The sequence below is a fragment of the Fundulus heteroclitus genome, unplaced genomic scaffold (genome assembly GCF_011125445.2).
Source record: "Fundulus heteroclitus isolate FHET01 unplaced genomic scaffold, MU-UCD_Fhet_4.1 scaffold_453, whole genome shotgun sequence".
In the NCBI taxonomy this organism is placed as follows: Eukaryota; Metazoa; Chordata; class Actinopteri; order Cyprinodontiformes; family Fundulidae; genus Fundulus; species Fundulus heteroclitus.
Genome location: NW_023396872.1, coordinates 1 through 15103, shown reverse-complemented (window position 1 = coordinate 15103; position 15103 = coordinate 1). Strand labels below are relative to the sequence as shown.

At 39.7% G+C, this 15103-nt stretch overlaps 2 protein-coding genes across 2 annotated transcripts in view; one reads left to right on the top strand and one right to left on the bottom strand.

Annotated features, from left to right (window-relative positions):
- The window catches only part of LOC118560579 (proto-oncogene vav-like), a 38301-nt gene extending 25250 nt beyond the window's left edge, over positions 1–13051 (bottom strand). The window contains exons 1-2 of the mRNA XM_036131719.1: positions 13036–13051; positions 4659–4823 (exon numbers count right to left, since the gene is read on the bottom strand). The gene's annotated coding sequence lies outside the window, so the exon portion shown is untranslated. The remainder of the gene's footprint in view (positions 1–4658; positions 4824–13035) is intronic.
- On the top strand, positions 4732–13595 carry LOC118560582. Its single transcript, XM_036131721.1, has 7 exons — positions 4732–4936; positions 5135–5226; positions 5357–5474; positions 8624–8685; positions 9915–10048; positions 10968–11044; positions 13450–13595. Exons 2-7 carry the CDS (start codon positions 5137–5139, stop codon positions 13593–13595), a joined length of 627 nt encoding a protein of 208 aa, XP_035987614.1. The 5' UTR covers positions 4732–4936; positions 5135–5136.
- Positions 13596–15103: the final 1508 nt, after the last annotated feature.

The window sequence follows — 15103 nt, the reverse complement described above, 5'->3', positions numbered from 1 at the left end:
ACACGGGACAAACAGCTATGCACACACACACACACACACACACACACACACACACACACACACACACACACACACACACACACACACACACACACACTTTTCCCATCAAATTGAAAATCAGGACTTTGTGATGGCCACTCCAAAACATTGACTTTCTTGTTTCTAAGCCATTTGGTATCCGATTTATTCTGAAATGCATTTGTGGGCAAGAAAATTAGCCTCTGAACCTGACTCCCACTATCTGGAGAAGTAGGACAAAATTCCAGCAAACTAATGTGAGGAACTCGTGGAAGGATACCAAAGATATTTTAGCCCAGCTATACAATTTAAAATAGAATAGAATGGAGATTAGATTCCTTTATTTAACCAGGTAAAAAACTCATTGAGATTAAAAATCTCTTTTCCAAGAGCGACCTGGCCAAGACGACAAATACACATTTGAATAAATCACACACCATTATCAGTTTACAAAGTGCAGACACAACATCCAATCATGCTTTGTAAATAGTTCATGTGTGGAGATTCACACAAAGGTAAAAAATCTAAAAACAAAACAAAAAAAGAATATGAGGCCGTTAAAAGTTAATCAGAATCAGGTTTATTTGCCAGGTATGCGTACACATACAAGGAATTTGACTCTAGGTTGTACAATGCTGATGATGTGCTTACGTATATAATATAATATAATATTATAATAAACAATAATACAGTAACACAATAATGCAGTAAGAAAAGTCAAACAGTCTGCAGTATAGAAAACATGTATGAACACATTATAAACAAGCGGACAAATTGGGATGATAATGCAATGGTGCAATGAGCAGGCAGGATGCAGAAGTAAATATAATTTCCATTGCTGTAATTATTATCTTCATGTCATAATATGTACAGGTGGAAGTGATGCACATACACATACAAACAGACGTGTCCACAGTGTGATGAGTGCAGAGAATGCTGGAATGACTTAATATTACATATGTTGTTATATACATAAGGTAGGTGGATTTGGTATATAGTACATACAATATGACAAATTGAACAGTAAAAATTAACACTGTTTTTGCCAGAATCAACTGTTCATTAGAGTAATAGCATATGGGATGAAACGGGCAAAATGGAAATCTGTTGAATTTAAACTTATGAATTGGAAGGATTTCTCTTTCCCTTTCTTTTTAATCTGGCATAACAATTGTAAACCATTTTGAAAGTCCTTACTTAAATATGACAACTTTTAGTCCGATTTGATGTCAGCAAAAATGTATCTTGTGTCATTTGCACATAATAATGACTTGAGTATGTATTCAGCTCTTTCATGGTTAGTACAGCGCACCATGACATCATTTAAACTGTCGTTGGGGCGCGTTGCGCAAACCCTAAAATCAGATTAGCTAATCTTCACATTAAATCCCCTTCAGCACACTTATCAGTAAAGTGTAAATCCCACTCACTGTCTTTGATGGTTTAAGGCTGATGGCCAAAAAAAAAAAAAATCATGTCACTGCAACCCATTATGAACTAATTTGAAAATGGAAAAGAATTATATGAGCTTTTAGTAAATGAAATTGCATTTGTAAAATTCTCCATCTATCCGTACCTTAAACCTTTTGTAGGATCTGAGTCAAAGATCCCTGTGCCCAACGACTTTCTCAAGGACATTCAACTGTCCACTGTGGCTCTGAGCTCTTTCGGGAGGAGTGGATTGTAAAGTGCCTTGAGATGACGTGCGTTGTGAATTGGTGCTATATAGATACAATAAAATTGAATTGAATCATCCAACCACCGTGTGGTCAAAGCTCATTTTCGCAGTTTGATTCTTTCAGTCCTGATCCGTATCTCATGGTCATAGTTGAGGGTAGGAATGTAGACAGACTGGTCAGCTGAGTGCTTTGCTTGTTGGCTCATCTTCCTCTTCACCTGGACAGACCTGAGTAGCTCCTTGATTGCCGAAAACGTGACCACAATCCTTCTATTCTTCGTCTGCGTTAGTGTACCATCACTGATGAAGAAGACTCCAAAATACTTCAACTCCTTTGCTTCAGGCGGAGATTCACCAACATGGAGGTAGCTGTCCACCTTCCTCCAGTTGAGAAGCATGGATTCAGACTCACAGGAGTTGAAGCTCAATCCTGTTGCTTTACCCTCAGCAGCAAGCCGCCTCAATACACACTGAAGGTCATGGCCTGAACACGTCTGAAACCACCTTCATCTGCAAAATGCAAAAATTACATCCTGAGCTTTCCAAACCGTACAATCTCCTTTTCTGTGCCTTAAGCTCCATTCCGTAAACACTACAAAAACCATTGGGACAAGGGGCAGCCATGGCAGAGCCCAAGCCCCCCTGGGAACAAGCTTGAACTGGTCCATAAGATGTAGACACAGCTCTAAATTTGGTTATACAAGAACCCAACAGCTCTTAAAAGAATCCTCAGCTCCCCCACACTCCTGTAGCACCCACCAGAAAGTGCCTGGAGGGACACAGTCACAACACTTCTATAATTGCATTGTACGTTTAGATTGGATGAGCAAACACCCATGAGCCCCTCGGCACTTTCTGGAGGACGTAAGCTGCACTGCTCTTCCTGAATCCAAGGTTTGACATTAGCCCAAGACCTGCTTTCAAGCACCCAACGGTAAACTTTTCCAGGAAGGCCAATAGACATTTTCCCCAGACAGCCATGGGACAGTGAAGAGCTGCACCGACCAGCCCCACAATATCTATAGGCTTCAGCATCTTGGGTGTGTTTTGTTCACTCCTAGTCCCCTGAAAACCTTGATTATACCTCCCCAATGGAGGACAAGACCATTGACCGAGAGGAGCTGACACACACTAGTAGCACAGGGTGATGTTCTAGGAAGCTAAGACATTGTTGCTTCACTACAGGGGCAGGCTGGAATTGTAGCATTTCCTGCATTGCATAGTAGGAATGTCTGTGGTTTAATGTAGCTATGCCTTTATGTGAAATGTTCATGTTCAGGCTACTCCAGGGCAGCAGAGCATGAAAACCTGAACATCTAGTGGTTCACAAGACATTTGGCACAATCATTAGCAAAGTGAATATAAGCGGACTGTGGTGTCGAGCTACAAAGTTGTTCAAACACGTTTTGCAAATCTTTGTTGATCAGAAACCTCTTTAAGGAAGATGTTCATTTTCAAAAGCAACAGGCTCTGCTAAATTCTGTGCTCAGTTGCACATCTAACAACTGATACACATACAGACCAATAGCAATATATCTTATCCTTCATACCCTGTAGCAGCAGGTAAACTAAGACGGTGGCGCCACCAAGTGGGAGGTTACTCTTAGTTCTACTGTGAATTGATATCCGGATCACGTTTCTGGGTAAAATAAATAAATAAATAATGAGAAGTATAGTACTTCAACATCATGGACTCTATATCTCAAGAGGTTAATAAAATATTTAGATGATTTTGATATATAGCAACTTGAAAAAACACAAACTTAGATTAGGCTTTTACATTGGATGTAGATTTCACGATACACCTCAGCAACATACCTAAAATGAACTCCTGCAACTCTGTTGGTTTTGGAGTGCCACTCTGAGGTTAACTAGGGATTACTTCATAAAAACTTTCAACATGTGCATTAAACTAAAGGAGGTGGTTTCGTACTGTGTTTCAATCATTTAATGAGGTAAAAATACCAAAAAGGTGCAAATAACTGCTATTGTTATTATCTTATTTGGAAGGCAGACCCTGGATGTTAAGGCAGGGATTGGTAAGGAAGTTGTGACTTTCCAAATAGAAATTTTGACCTCACAACCCTTCTCCTTCACCTTGGTTGAAAATTATCATTTCTTACGGTAATTTGTATGCAATAAAGAACGTTTGTCTTTTGTTTTAATTAAATAACATACATTTACAGTACAATTCATTTTGCAATAATGTTGTAAATGTGTGTCAAAACAGTGGAACTTGGGAAAATTGATTAACTTAAAAAAGGTCTAAAAAAGAATCACTGCTCTGACAGAAGATATGACCCTAAATGTGGCTTGATTTATCCTTTGGAAAAACATACAAATTAGCCCAGTTTTTCCAGAAAAAGAATAATAAAATAGAAACTCACTGAACTGACAGATGAGGTCAAGCAAATGCAGATTATAGAAACTTTTGAGTTCGAGGCTTGTTGGTTTGAGCTGTTATTGCAATGCAAAAATGCACTGGGTTAAATTTCCAGCCAGAATCTCACTGCTTGGTCTCCTCGCTGAACATGAATGGATTCTATCCTGTTGATCCCAGCTTCCTCCCATTGTCTGAAAACCTGCATGACAGATTAACTAAACTGTCTGCAGTTTGTGTCTCTGTGCTGGTTTAGTGATGGAGGTGTGTCCTATGGAGGGCATATGCTGCCTCCTGCCCGCTGACTGCTGGAGAAATGGTCTGTGCCATGGTTAACTTAAACACTAGATGTCTCTCTTACACAACCCGGTTTTCCCTGCAGATATGCTGCATGTGTCTGTCAGTTTCCGCTGTCTCGGGAACAACGGCTTGGAGGACACACCAGCGTGCATGCATACCTATCTCTGACATGACATGCTGACTGCTGCCTAACGTTTAAAACCCTTTTCGTTTTTTTTTTTCTCCCCCACCTCTGACATGCCTGTACCGGCTCTCTCCACCTCCTGGGAGCTTATTCCAAACCTTGCATGGTGATTTGCTGATCTCTTTGGGGTGCTGGGTGCCCGCTGTACAATCTGATTGGCCTTTGAGTGACCCTGCAGGTTTTGAGGGGGAGCGGGCCTCCACTGTAACCACAAGGAGAAAGTAGCGCCGTCTTTATGACAGGGATGAGTTGGAAAGGACCGGCTGCAGAGAAAGGCGAGAAGAAAACAAGGGAAGAAGTAAATGAATTAGTGGAAGCACATCTAGAGATTGGTCAAAAATACCTGTAAGAGGGCCACAGTGGATCCTGCAAGTAGGTAGGTGCTACATTCTCTTTCTCAAGTGACCTCTTCCTTACGCATCTGGTTGAATGTTTTCTATAGGCAAGATGATGTCAATCTAATCTTTCATTTGTCTCTCTGAGAACCTCTTTTGCTCGGAAACATGTTCAAGCATGTGTGTGTTAGTGTTTCTGTTGGTATGCAATCAGTTTTCTTTCTCCTCTGTTTGTTCAGACATGAATAATCGCTCTATCGCCTGGTGGCTGAGACAGATTGAACTGCCACAGTACACCAAGACCCTAGAGAGTGAATACTATGGTCTGGAGGTATGTAAAGGCTCAAAAGGCATCCATTTGTGTTTCTCTGGGATGTACATTTTTCTTTCTTCTGTGTCGAAATCCCCTCCCTTCAATCCGGTGTAATCCCCTGCTGGCTCTCGCTGTTGTTTCTCTGCAGGGTCTGATGCATGTAACGGATGGAGAGCTAAAGGATGCTGGGATAGAGGATGCAGCGCATAGAGAAACAATCCTCTCTCAGCTTTCAAGAGATCGACAGAAGCTGGACCCACTTTCTGGTCAGACACAACGGACACACAGTCTAATTTGCAAAACAAACAGTGTTTAAAACGTTTTTGTTAAGCTAAATCAATGAGAATTGCTTGTACTTGTACCGCGATTTAAGTAGTCCGAAGCGCTTTACACTATAGTCAGTCATTCACGCACACATTCACACCCTGACGGTTGTGAGTTACGTTAGTAGCCACAGCTGCCCCGGGGCATACTGACAGAGGCGAGGCTGCCACAACTGAGACGGGGGGGTCGGCAACCTGTCACTTGCAGGAGGACGAACTTCCTAACTCCTGCGTCACTTTCGCCTAGTATCCCAAGCTGAATTACTCACACTGCTGCTAGCAAATTTTGTCATATTGGCAAAGGATTACAGTGGTAGCAAATCCCCCATTGTGCCTGGATCAGAAGAGCTTTCTCAGGAAAACAAGTTGCTGAACGTACTCATTAAAACAATTATCTGCCAGACGGACAGCCGCTGGGTGATAGTCAACAGACAGATCATAAACAATCCCACAATTTCCGAGGAAAGTGTCAACGGGAGTTTTAAAGTGCTGCTTTTCTGACTTCCTTTTGCAGTTTATTGTGCTGCAGTGCAAATGATAACTTTTGTGTAAACAGATACAACAATTCTGTTTTCCTGTAATTTCTATTTATGTCCTTCCCTGTTCTATTTCCTTATTTGTAAAAAACAAACATATATATTTTTTTAAATACTCTGTTATTATAGTTTTCAGGCCAGCAGCTTACATACACGCATATAATGTGGTCACTGAAATATTACAGCTCACACATCAAACCACTGCTGTTCAGATACTGTATGAGAAATCTCCATCTACTGTTAAAAATATCCCTTTTATGTCTAGCAGAGGAATTATATCCCCTTGAACTTAGCACATTTTGTCAAATTACAACCATCAACTTACATTATTTATTGGGGGATCCATGGGAGAGACAGAGGCAAAGTAGCACTTATTTGATAAGTTGGTAGTAGACGTAGATATTTTACAAACAAAAGCATACAAATTGTTATTCTGAGACCCCTGAATGAAATATAGTGCAAGCAAGTGCTTTTATAAATCACCACAATAATAAATTGTCAATCTGTGTGTAGTTTAATCTGTTTTAAACCAGCTGCTCTGCAAACGGTCCTTGTTTCTTTTGTTTTATTTAGTTTTGAACATCTTGCAGAGCATTGTTCAGTCAATTCATCTAGAAATAAAGAGAATAGCAAATGCTACTAAGAGATGGCTATTGACCTAAAAAGATAGAACAAGCCAAACTCCAGACCTGAATCCAATTGAGAAGCAGGTAGGGACATATCCCTAAAGACCTGTCGGTGCATCAGACAAATCAGAGGCACCACACAGACTTGCTCATCAGGAAGTTTATAGGCAGACTGGCCAGATGGAGGAGCAGCAGACTTTGTACTGAAGATTTGTCAAAGTTTTAATGACCGTCTGCAGTATCAGCAGTCTGCTTTTTAACTTGGGCTGAAATTGCATCCCTTTCAAAATAGGTAACTTTTTCAACTTTTCCTCATTTTGAAAAAGCAAATAGCAGGTGGTGCAGCTGTAAACTGGTTTAGCACTGCTTGAAGAAGAAGTACACACTGACTCATCTGTGATATCGTGACTCATGTCACGAGAAACTAATAAACTTCTAATGTGACTTATTGCTTTTGATGGGCTGTTGGGACATGCCAAGGCACTTTTAACAGGGGGAGATTTGGGTCTTCGTTATTTTATTATCTTTTATCCTTATTTACTACAGCGCTCATCATTACCCCATTTCCTTTTGTACTACTTGGACAGCAACCAAACGGGTCTAAAAACACCACGGTCCTTTACAGCTTCAAGATAATGTGCATTGACACGTTAGTACTAAATAAACATAAACTTTTGGTCCAATACATTTTAAAAACTTAAGCAAATTACCAGTAGATATAGTACCCTAAAAATCTTAAATCTTTCTTATCATGCTTTTATAAGATGTTGTTCCCTCCAGTGCCTAATTTATGGTTGCCAGACAGGAAAAGGAGCAAAGAGAGAGAAGGGGAAGAGTTGCTGTGATTGGTCTGGGCCTTTAGTCAAACCTGGGACAGTTGTATCGAGGACTGATAACCTTAGAATAGCGTGCACCTACTCCGCCTACCGAGCCACACTGCAACCCCATTTAATTTAATATTTTTAAAAGGGGCCTTATAATGTATTTTGAACATAAAAAACACAAAAAACATATATTCATGGTTCCTCTTGTCCACCTGTGTTAACATACACTCTAACCACGTGCGCACTCATTGTCTTCCCCTCTGGTTCGATTATTTCCTCTAAGCGGCTCACCAAAATAAAATCCCCTCTAAAGATGACTCAACTTCAGAGTTCGGCTTAACCATTAATTCTAAGTATGGTAGAGAAATGATTACAAGGTTCAGCGCTGAGGTTATTAAGACAAAAGATGCGGGCGACATCCCGAAGAAAAGGAGCCCCTAAAAGGAGATTTCCTCCTCAAGTGATATCTGGAGAAAGAACGCGTCATCATAGAGACGTCATATGTTTTACGATGAAGAAAAAAGATACTTGATACACTTGTATCATTAAACATTCATTTTCAAGCACGCCAATTGACTTATCATTAAAAGGTGACAGTTCCTTGCATTATTTGCAGTTGTAGTCACCTTCTGAATAGTCCACTTTTGTCAACATCCTTATTTAAATCTCTCTCTTTCAGACTGCTTGTGTTCTTGGGAACTTAAATGCTTGAACTATGCTTACATGTAAAATGTCGTCCCAATGCTTTCAACTTGAAAACATCGGTGGTTGCTGAAATAATGTATGCTGAACATGACAAGCTTGCTTGTCAAGTCACCTCATCTGGTGTTCATTAGCCGTTCATTTTGAAAGGAAGTCAAATGCCTCAAGGTAAACACATCAAACAGTTTACATCCTACTTCCACGTTGAGTTTGTAATTGAAAAGCAAGTAAAACAACCAGTCTGACTTAGCTCAAAAGCACTGTACTTAACATGCCTTTTTCTTTCCCTTTTTTTACAGCTTCATTTTTATCAGACAATTATGAGAGTGGTTTGCAGCTTCTCTTCTGCAAGAAACATTTGCAACAGATCTGCAAATTTTCTTAACGGCTTTTCTCCCTGTCAGATTATCAGGTTGTGAAGCGCAGAGTCAGTCGAAAATATTCCCTGGGATCCTCATCGGACCTGGTGAGGCTGTAATATCTTGTAACGTCACATGCCTTCTCTAAACCCTAAAAGAAATCTTCACAGTTAAATTTAATTAATGAAGAAATAAGATTCTAGTCCGTAATATAAATAATAAATGGACATATCAATGGTTTGTCTCAGTTTAAAGGTTTCTAATAGGGCCAATGAAAATAAGTTCACCACAGAATGTCGGCAACAACCCAAGTAATCCACAGGTACAAAGAAATCAAAGCAAATTAGTCCACAAAAAGTTGGGGGAAACAGCAGGAATGACATAGGGAGTATTGGACTTGTGAAGAAAGGGGTGTGAACAGGCATAGAAATCAAAGAAACCATCTGAAACATTTTAGTATTTGGAAGGCATTACAGCTGCTATGTGCGAATCAATATCAGCTGTCCTACGAAAATATTTCTCATTACCAAAGAATTGCTCAGTTTTACTGTTGGAGTTGCAAAACTCCAATAGTAAAAAATAAAATAAAAAGAATAATGGTAACGGCTCTATGTCCATGCATCTGAATGTTCCACTGCACCCCTGTAAGCAAAAAGGAAGTTCAAGCATGTTTAAAAATGTATGTGAAAGATTTGGACAAGCCATTGGGAGAACACAGGAAGCCAAAGTTCTTTCGATGTCATTGCACACACTGTGTTTACAGGAAGAAGGACTTTGTACATCACCTCAAAACACCATTTTAAAGGGGCAGTTTGTAGGTAGGAACACCATGGTGCAAGCCTTCTTACAGCATATGGTACAGGCAGACTTCATTCAACTGCAGAAACGATAAATTAAGAAATCTAAAGATGAAACAAATTTGGATTAACATCCAGAACATTTGTCACAAAAAAGGAAACACTTGAAAAACAAGTAAAACTGGTAGAATGATCCGGTTTATCACCTGAGTTGCAATCTGTGAGGAAAAATTTGTAAAAAAAAAAATCACACCTGAGCAATGCAGGTTACTTGGGTTCAATCATCATTCCCTGTACCATTCCACTTCATTACATATAACCTAATTTATTGAATAATGTGCTTTGATTTTGATCAGCATGTGCACTTGGGTTATTGCTGAAATCTGGTGGACATTTTACACCGTTAGCCCAATTGGAAATATTCAAACTAAGAAAAAAACTGACACGTTATTTTAGTACATTACAAAAACGATGAAAGGTTCAATAATTAAAATAATATACAACTATCTTCATCTTGCAACCCTTTCCTGTTGGGGAAGCCAAAGGATCTTTTTCGTCAGAGCGTTCTTCCCCGTCTCCATCGTGCCGACAAGAAACACCGTCTGTCCTCTTCCTGCTCTTTGCTCCACCCTCTGGACGAGGACAACGCTCTCAGCCACGAGGGCAAACACAGGTGAGCTCAGGTCCATCGTGTTTTTGTCTGTTAAGAGTGTGAAAATCATAATGGCTTTAGGAAGTACTCTGACTTTCTCTTATGAGCCTACTCACGTCTGGCTAATAATTAACATGTCTGTCATAAAGGCCGGGAGACTTTGTGAGCAGAAGACTTGCCATGCACAGAAATTTTGAAAAGCCTCCGTATGATGAGCTGTTCACTTTGTGAAATATTAACTCCCACTTTAATCATCCATGATAAAAGCATTTTTTTTATGAGTAATGCAATAAACGGACCATCTCAAGACTATATTAAAGTATTTAGATTGTTCCAGGGGTGCTTTTGCTTGTTGCTCTGAACTTCAGGCTCTCCTAAAATAGACTAAAATAATTAAATTAATCACTGACATTCAAAGCAGAGTTTAAACAAATACATAAGTGCAGTTTTGGGTAAAATTGATATAAAATAAAATTATATAAAGAGCTCTGACTCAACAAACTGTTGCTTAAAAATCTCAAGTGCATCTTTAAACTGATTAAATAAGTGTGCGGAGTGATCTAAATCAAAAAACTTAAAACCTTTGACAGAGTTTCTATTAAAAATATGCTGCAGTCATAATGAATAAACCTTTTCCTTAGACTTTGGCTGCCATTTAATTTATTTTCCGTCCAGTTTTTGACGCGCTATACATGCTGTGCCCAGCGTGCTTAAAGAAAAATAGGTAAGTTTTCAAGTTGAGGAAAACAGAGTGTCAATCTTTAAACTATCTGCAGGACACAAACAATAGACATAAATCATTTTTAAAAGAAATAGCAAATTATTCAGCAAACATCCACCCATCCACACGGACCCAGCGTTTTGGGAGACCACAACCGGTATTTTTTAAAAGCGCGTCCCAGGGATAAGTTTCAGAATGTCTGTTTTTGTGATTCTGTAGACGCTTGTATCTAATCGCCTGCCATGTTGCTGTGTTTACCTCCCATTACTTTGAGGATTACGAGAAGGCCGCAACCTGTGATCTTTATTTTCATCTCAATCCTAGCCTTTTATGGAGTCATCACACAAGAATGTTGTTTTAAATAAAGCTTTAGTCACTCAGAAGTACTTTGTATTGAATTACAAAAAAGGAGACAAATGAATCCAAAAGAAGCAAGCAAGATTACCGCAGAGCATTTCAGCTTAATCTCTTCACTTTGGAGGTCAAACAATCCACTTTCTCCATTGTATTCTCACAGACTGATTTACAAATGTCATCATATCCTTCTGTTTTCAAGAATAAAAATAATCTAATTCAAGGAGCAGAAGGCTGAGGTAATCCTAAACTTAAAATCATGTTCTTTTAAAGAGACAATGACTAACATAAGTTAGAATGTGGGCTATCCAGCCTTGGAGCAATTTGCCTCCAAGATTTTTATTGGGACTAACTCAATGCAGGTGCACTGACTGAAAAAGTTCAGAAACAATAAGTAATTCCTTATCGCCATGCACCGATTAACACAACACTCTGGTTCTTCACTGAAGAGGAACTCAACGAAATCTTCTGACCACACGCTGCATTTAAAAATAAGCCTTAAGTAACAGAGGAATAAAAAGCTCAAGACAATGTGTAGCAAGATATCCAAGGAGCTTAGTAAAATGAGTCATTGTGTTTGGTCGAGTCGTCACCAATGAATACAAACAGGTTAGGTAAGAGTGACAGAATAAAGCCATTAATAAGTTAATTCAATAATAATAAAAATAAAATGTATTTATAGGTGCTTTTCAAGGTTCCCAGTGACTCACCACATGATGATTACCATTGTTTGAAAATCATCAGCTTCATGGGTAAAGACAAAAACGACAAAGTGAAAAACCAAAACGTCATAAAACCACTGTGAAAAATATATTTTTTTAAAAGCATGTAAGGTTGAGCACAAAATTATTGTCACCACTGGCAGATTAAGGTTTAAAGTAATATTTAAATTTTACTAACATGTTTCTTCTGATTTGAAGTGATATTAAGGTTTTGGAGCAGTCCAGAATCTGATAGAGAATCTCAGGTGTGGGGGGGGGGGGGGGGGGGGGGGGGGGGGGGGGGGATGAGGGTGATGGCAAGAAGACCTTCCAAGCTCAAACACAAGGAGCTCATCACCAAAGATAAATTGTCAAAACATTAGTTGAGACATGCAAAAAGCTGGGCAAAAATTAAAAGATCGGTTTGACTGCTGTAAATATATTCATCTACTGATTATTGAAAAACGCATAAATAAGTTCTGACATGCCATTTTTTATCAAATAAAAAAACAACTACAAATAAAAATCATTTTAAGTCCAAATCTACCAGGGGTATGGAGGATTTGGCGCTTGTGGAAGGTTTCTGTAGTGATCGGGATGAGGCCAGGATAATCTTGAGCAGGTCAGTCCGAACGGGTTGGTTTTGAGACTCGACTTTAATGTGGGCAAAGATGTTGATGATCAAATGTCCAGAGTGGCTAAAAGATATCAGCCTTATAGTGGACAGATGGGATCAAGGAGTGGAGAAAGCGAAAAGATGGCCGAAGCATGCAGGAGTTAGTGCAAATTTGAAGTAGTTCTGGAAGAGCGAGTTCTGGAAGGGGCTTTGAAGAAGTAGAATTTTAAAACCAACACATAAGTGGGGAGATGGGTGATGTGATGTATGAGGGGAGTTCTGAGCAGGTGCAGAAGCAGTTTCTAAAAGGGTTTGTGAGGTAAACCATATAAAAGGGCATTACGGTAATTAAGATGTGAAGAGGGCATTAACCAGCATGGCACTGCCATCAGGGGCGAGAAGCCCTTAATGCTGTGGAGGTGAAAGCAAACAGACCAGGAGATATTATTGATTTGTGCAGTAAAGGAGAGGGTGCATGCTGCTGTTGATAACAGCCTCCTGACCGAGGTCAGCATTTAATAGGAACTCACCAAAAACATGTTTTAGTTTATTATTTTCAGATTAAATTACTGGTTCTGACATAAAACCCTTTGGATAATGTTAACTACATAGGTACCTTACTGTGAGTCTCAGGTTGTTCAACAAACGCCCACTGACCTGTGCCAGTCTTCCGGCCTTATTGGCAGCAGCAGGTTGGTAGCAAGGAAAACAAATAAAATTTTGGGGGAAAAAACACTGGTAAGTACTAATACAAGAGTCCATGTATTATAAATAAATACGCAGTTACCTGGTTGTTGCAGAACTACTGACAACAGTTCTCTTGAAGCCCAAAACCAGCGTTTTCGGATCCTGTAACGTGTCCGTGCGCGTAAAAGTAGGTCAGAGTCACGCTTGGGAGGATTAAATCAGCTGAGAAACAGCGCAGCGCGTTTACCTACAGCCAAAAAGGAAGGCAGGGTAGTCTTGCTGACTGCGGCCAGGTGATGTGCCGGAATCCCAGGAATGCTGACACAAGACTGCCGTGTTTCAGCACAGGAGGAGGAGAGAGGAGGGAGAGAGAGGAAGGAGGAGCTCGCCAAGAACGTGTGGGAACTCGTCCGACTCTGGGCAGGAAGGATAGTTCCAGGGGTGCAGGGAGGGACCAGGGGAGAGAGACCGACAGAACATTACATGTAACCGGCTGTGTTTGGTCGGGTTGGCGCCGGGCACAAGCCGCAAAACATGGCCGGGAGGAGGAGCGAGCTGGAGGCGCTCTTACAGGTAGGAACCACGCGCTAGTGGTCATGCTCCACCCCGGGGCCGCCGCCCGGTTACTGACGTTATCATCTCCAGCGCATATCTAACTATTTACTGAGAGAGGCAGGGTTAAAAATAACTTTAGACACCAAGTTTGTTTTCACGTTGCTTTTGTTATATAGCACAAAAAAAAGTCCTTATTGTTCACGGTTTGTTTGCTTCCTGTAACCTTCCCTCGGGTTTCCCATTAATACCTGTTGCGCAATTCCACTGGCAGAGTTTTTGACTCTTCAGGTATTTGAATGTGTTTTAGGCCTGGCAGCGGTTGATTTTACAGAGCTGAATTACAGGTGGGCATTATAGGCGTTGGAGATGTGTGGCGTTCAGGTTCACAAACGTGGGTCCTCGGCACATTTCACAGGTGTTTGTGGTGGTTCTACCGGGGCCAACGCCCCTTAAAACGGACATGGAACCTGTACCCCATAAAAAAAACAGTAAAACGCTGATTATCCGGACTTAGTATTTACCAAGAGTTGGTTGTTCGAAATGTATCAGATATAACCAGCTAAATAAAAAAAAGGCTAAAAAGACATTGATTTAATAATTAATCTCTGTCCATTTTTTGACTTCTTTTTTTTTTTTTTGGTTGGGGGGGGGGGGGGGGGGGGTTTTAATAACACACATTGATGTTTAATGGACAAATAAATACAGTACCTGCAGACATATTAACGTCTCTAGAACTTTTTGAGCGAATTTTTTTCATGTTTCAAACACAAACTTTTATGTGTTTACTTGATAATTCCTAAAATAGACTGTCACAAAGTAGGCCATAATTGTGAAGCAGTAGAATAATGATGAATTTCAGAATTTCATAGCCATAACTATCATAAATGTCAATTTCTGTTCATTCTCGCTGGGTGACATTGTAGAATAATCCTTAAATGCAATTACCGCTGTCAGACATTTCGGGGTACGTCTTTTCCAGCACATCTACAGATTAAAATATTCCCTATTCTTATTTGCAAAATAGCTCTAGCTCAGTCACGGTCGAATTGAGTAAATCTTTGAGCATCAGCTATAAACAATTTCTTAATTTTGTTTCATAGTTGGCTCATGAGTTTTCTCTTTTAGTTTCATTTACATTTTTGAACGTGGCTTTTAATTTTTTTTATATGTTTTGTTGACAGTGATTTGAAATTCATATTCCGTTGTCATTGCTTTAACCGAATAAAAATATGTTAAATGTTAAACAATGATTTCAGTTGATTCTAAAATAAGGCATTTGAATTTGCTTTCTGGATTGTTAGGTTGCTTTAAAGTAAACAATGATATAGTCACTTTAACATATGTGCCACTCACAAAGTACAGAGGCTTTTTTTATATGGTGAGGGTGGTTTTGTGTGCTTTGACACACTTATTCGAAAATCAGTAATGATAATGAATAAAAG

Coding starts and splice junctions, on each gene's coding strand:
- LOC118560582 (XM_036131721.1), top strand. CDS start 5,137: ATGAATAATCGCTCTATCGCCTGGTGGCTGAGACAGATTGAACTGCCA. Junction 8,686..9,914: donor TGGGATCCTCATCGGACCTG/GTGAGGCTGTAA, acceptor CTGTTGGGGAAG/CCAAAGGATCTTTTTCGTCA. Junction 10,049..10,967: donor AGCCACGAGGGCAAACACAG/GTGAGCTCAGGT, acceptor GTGATTCTGTAG/ACGCTTGTATCTAATCGCCT.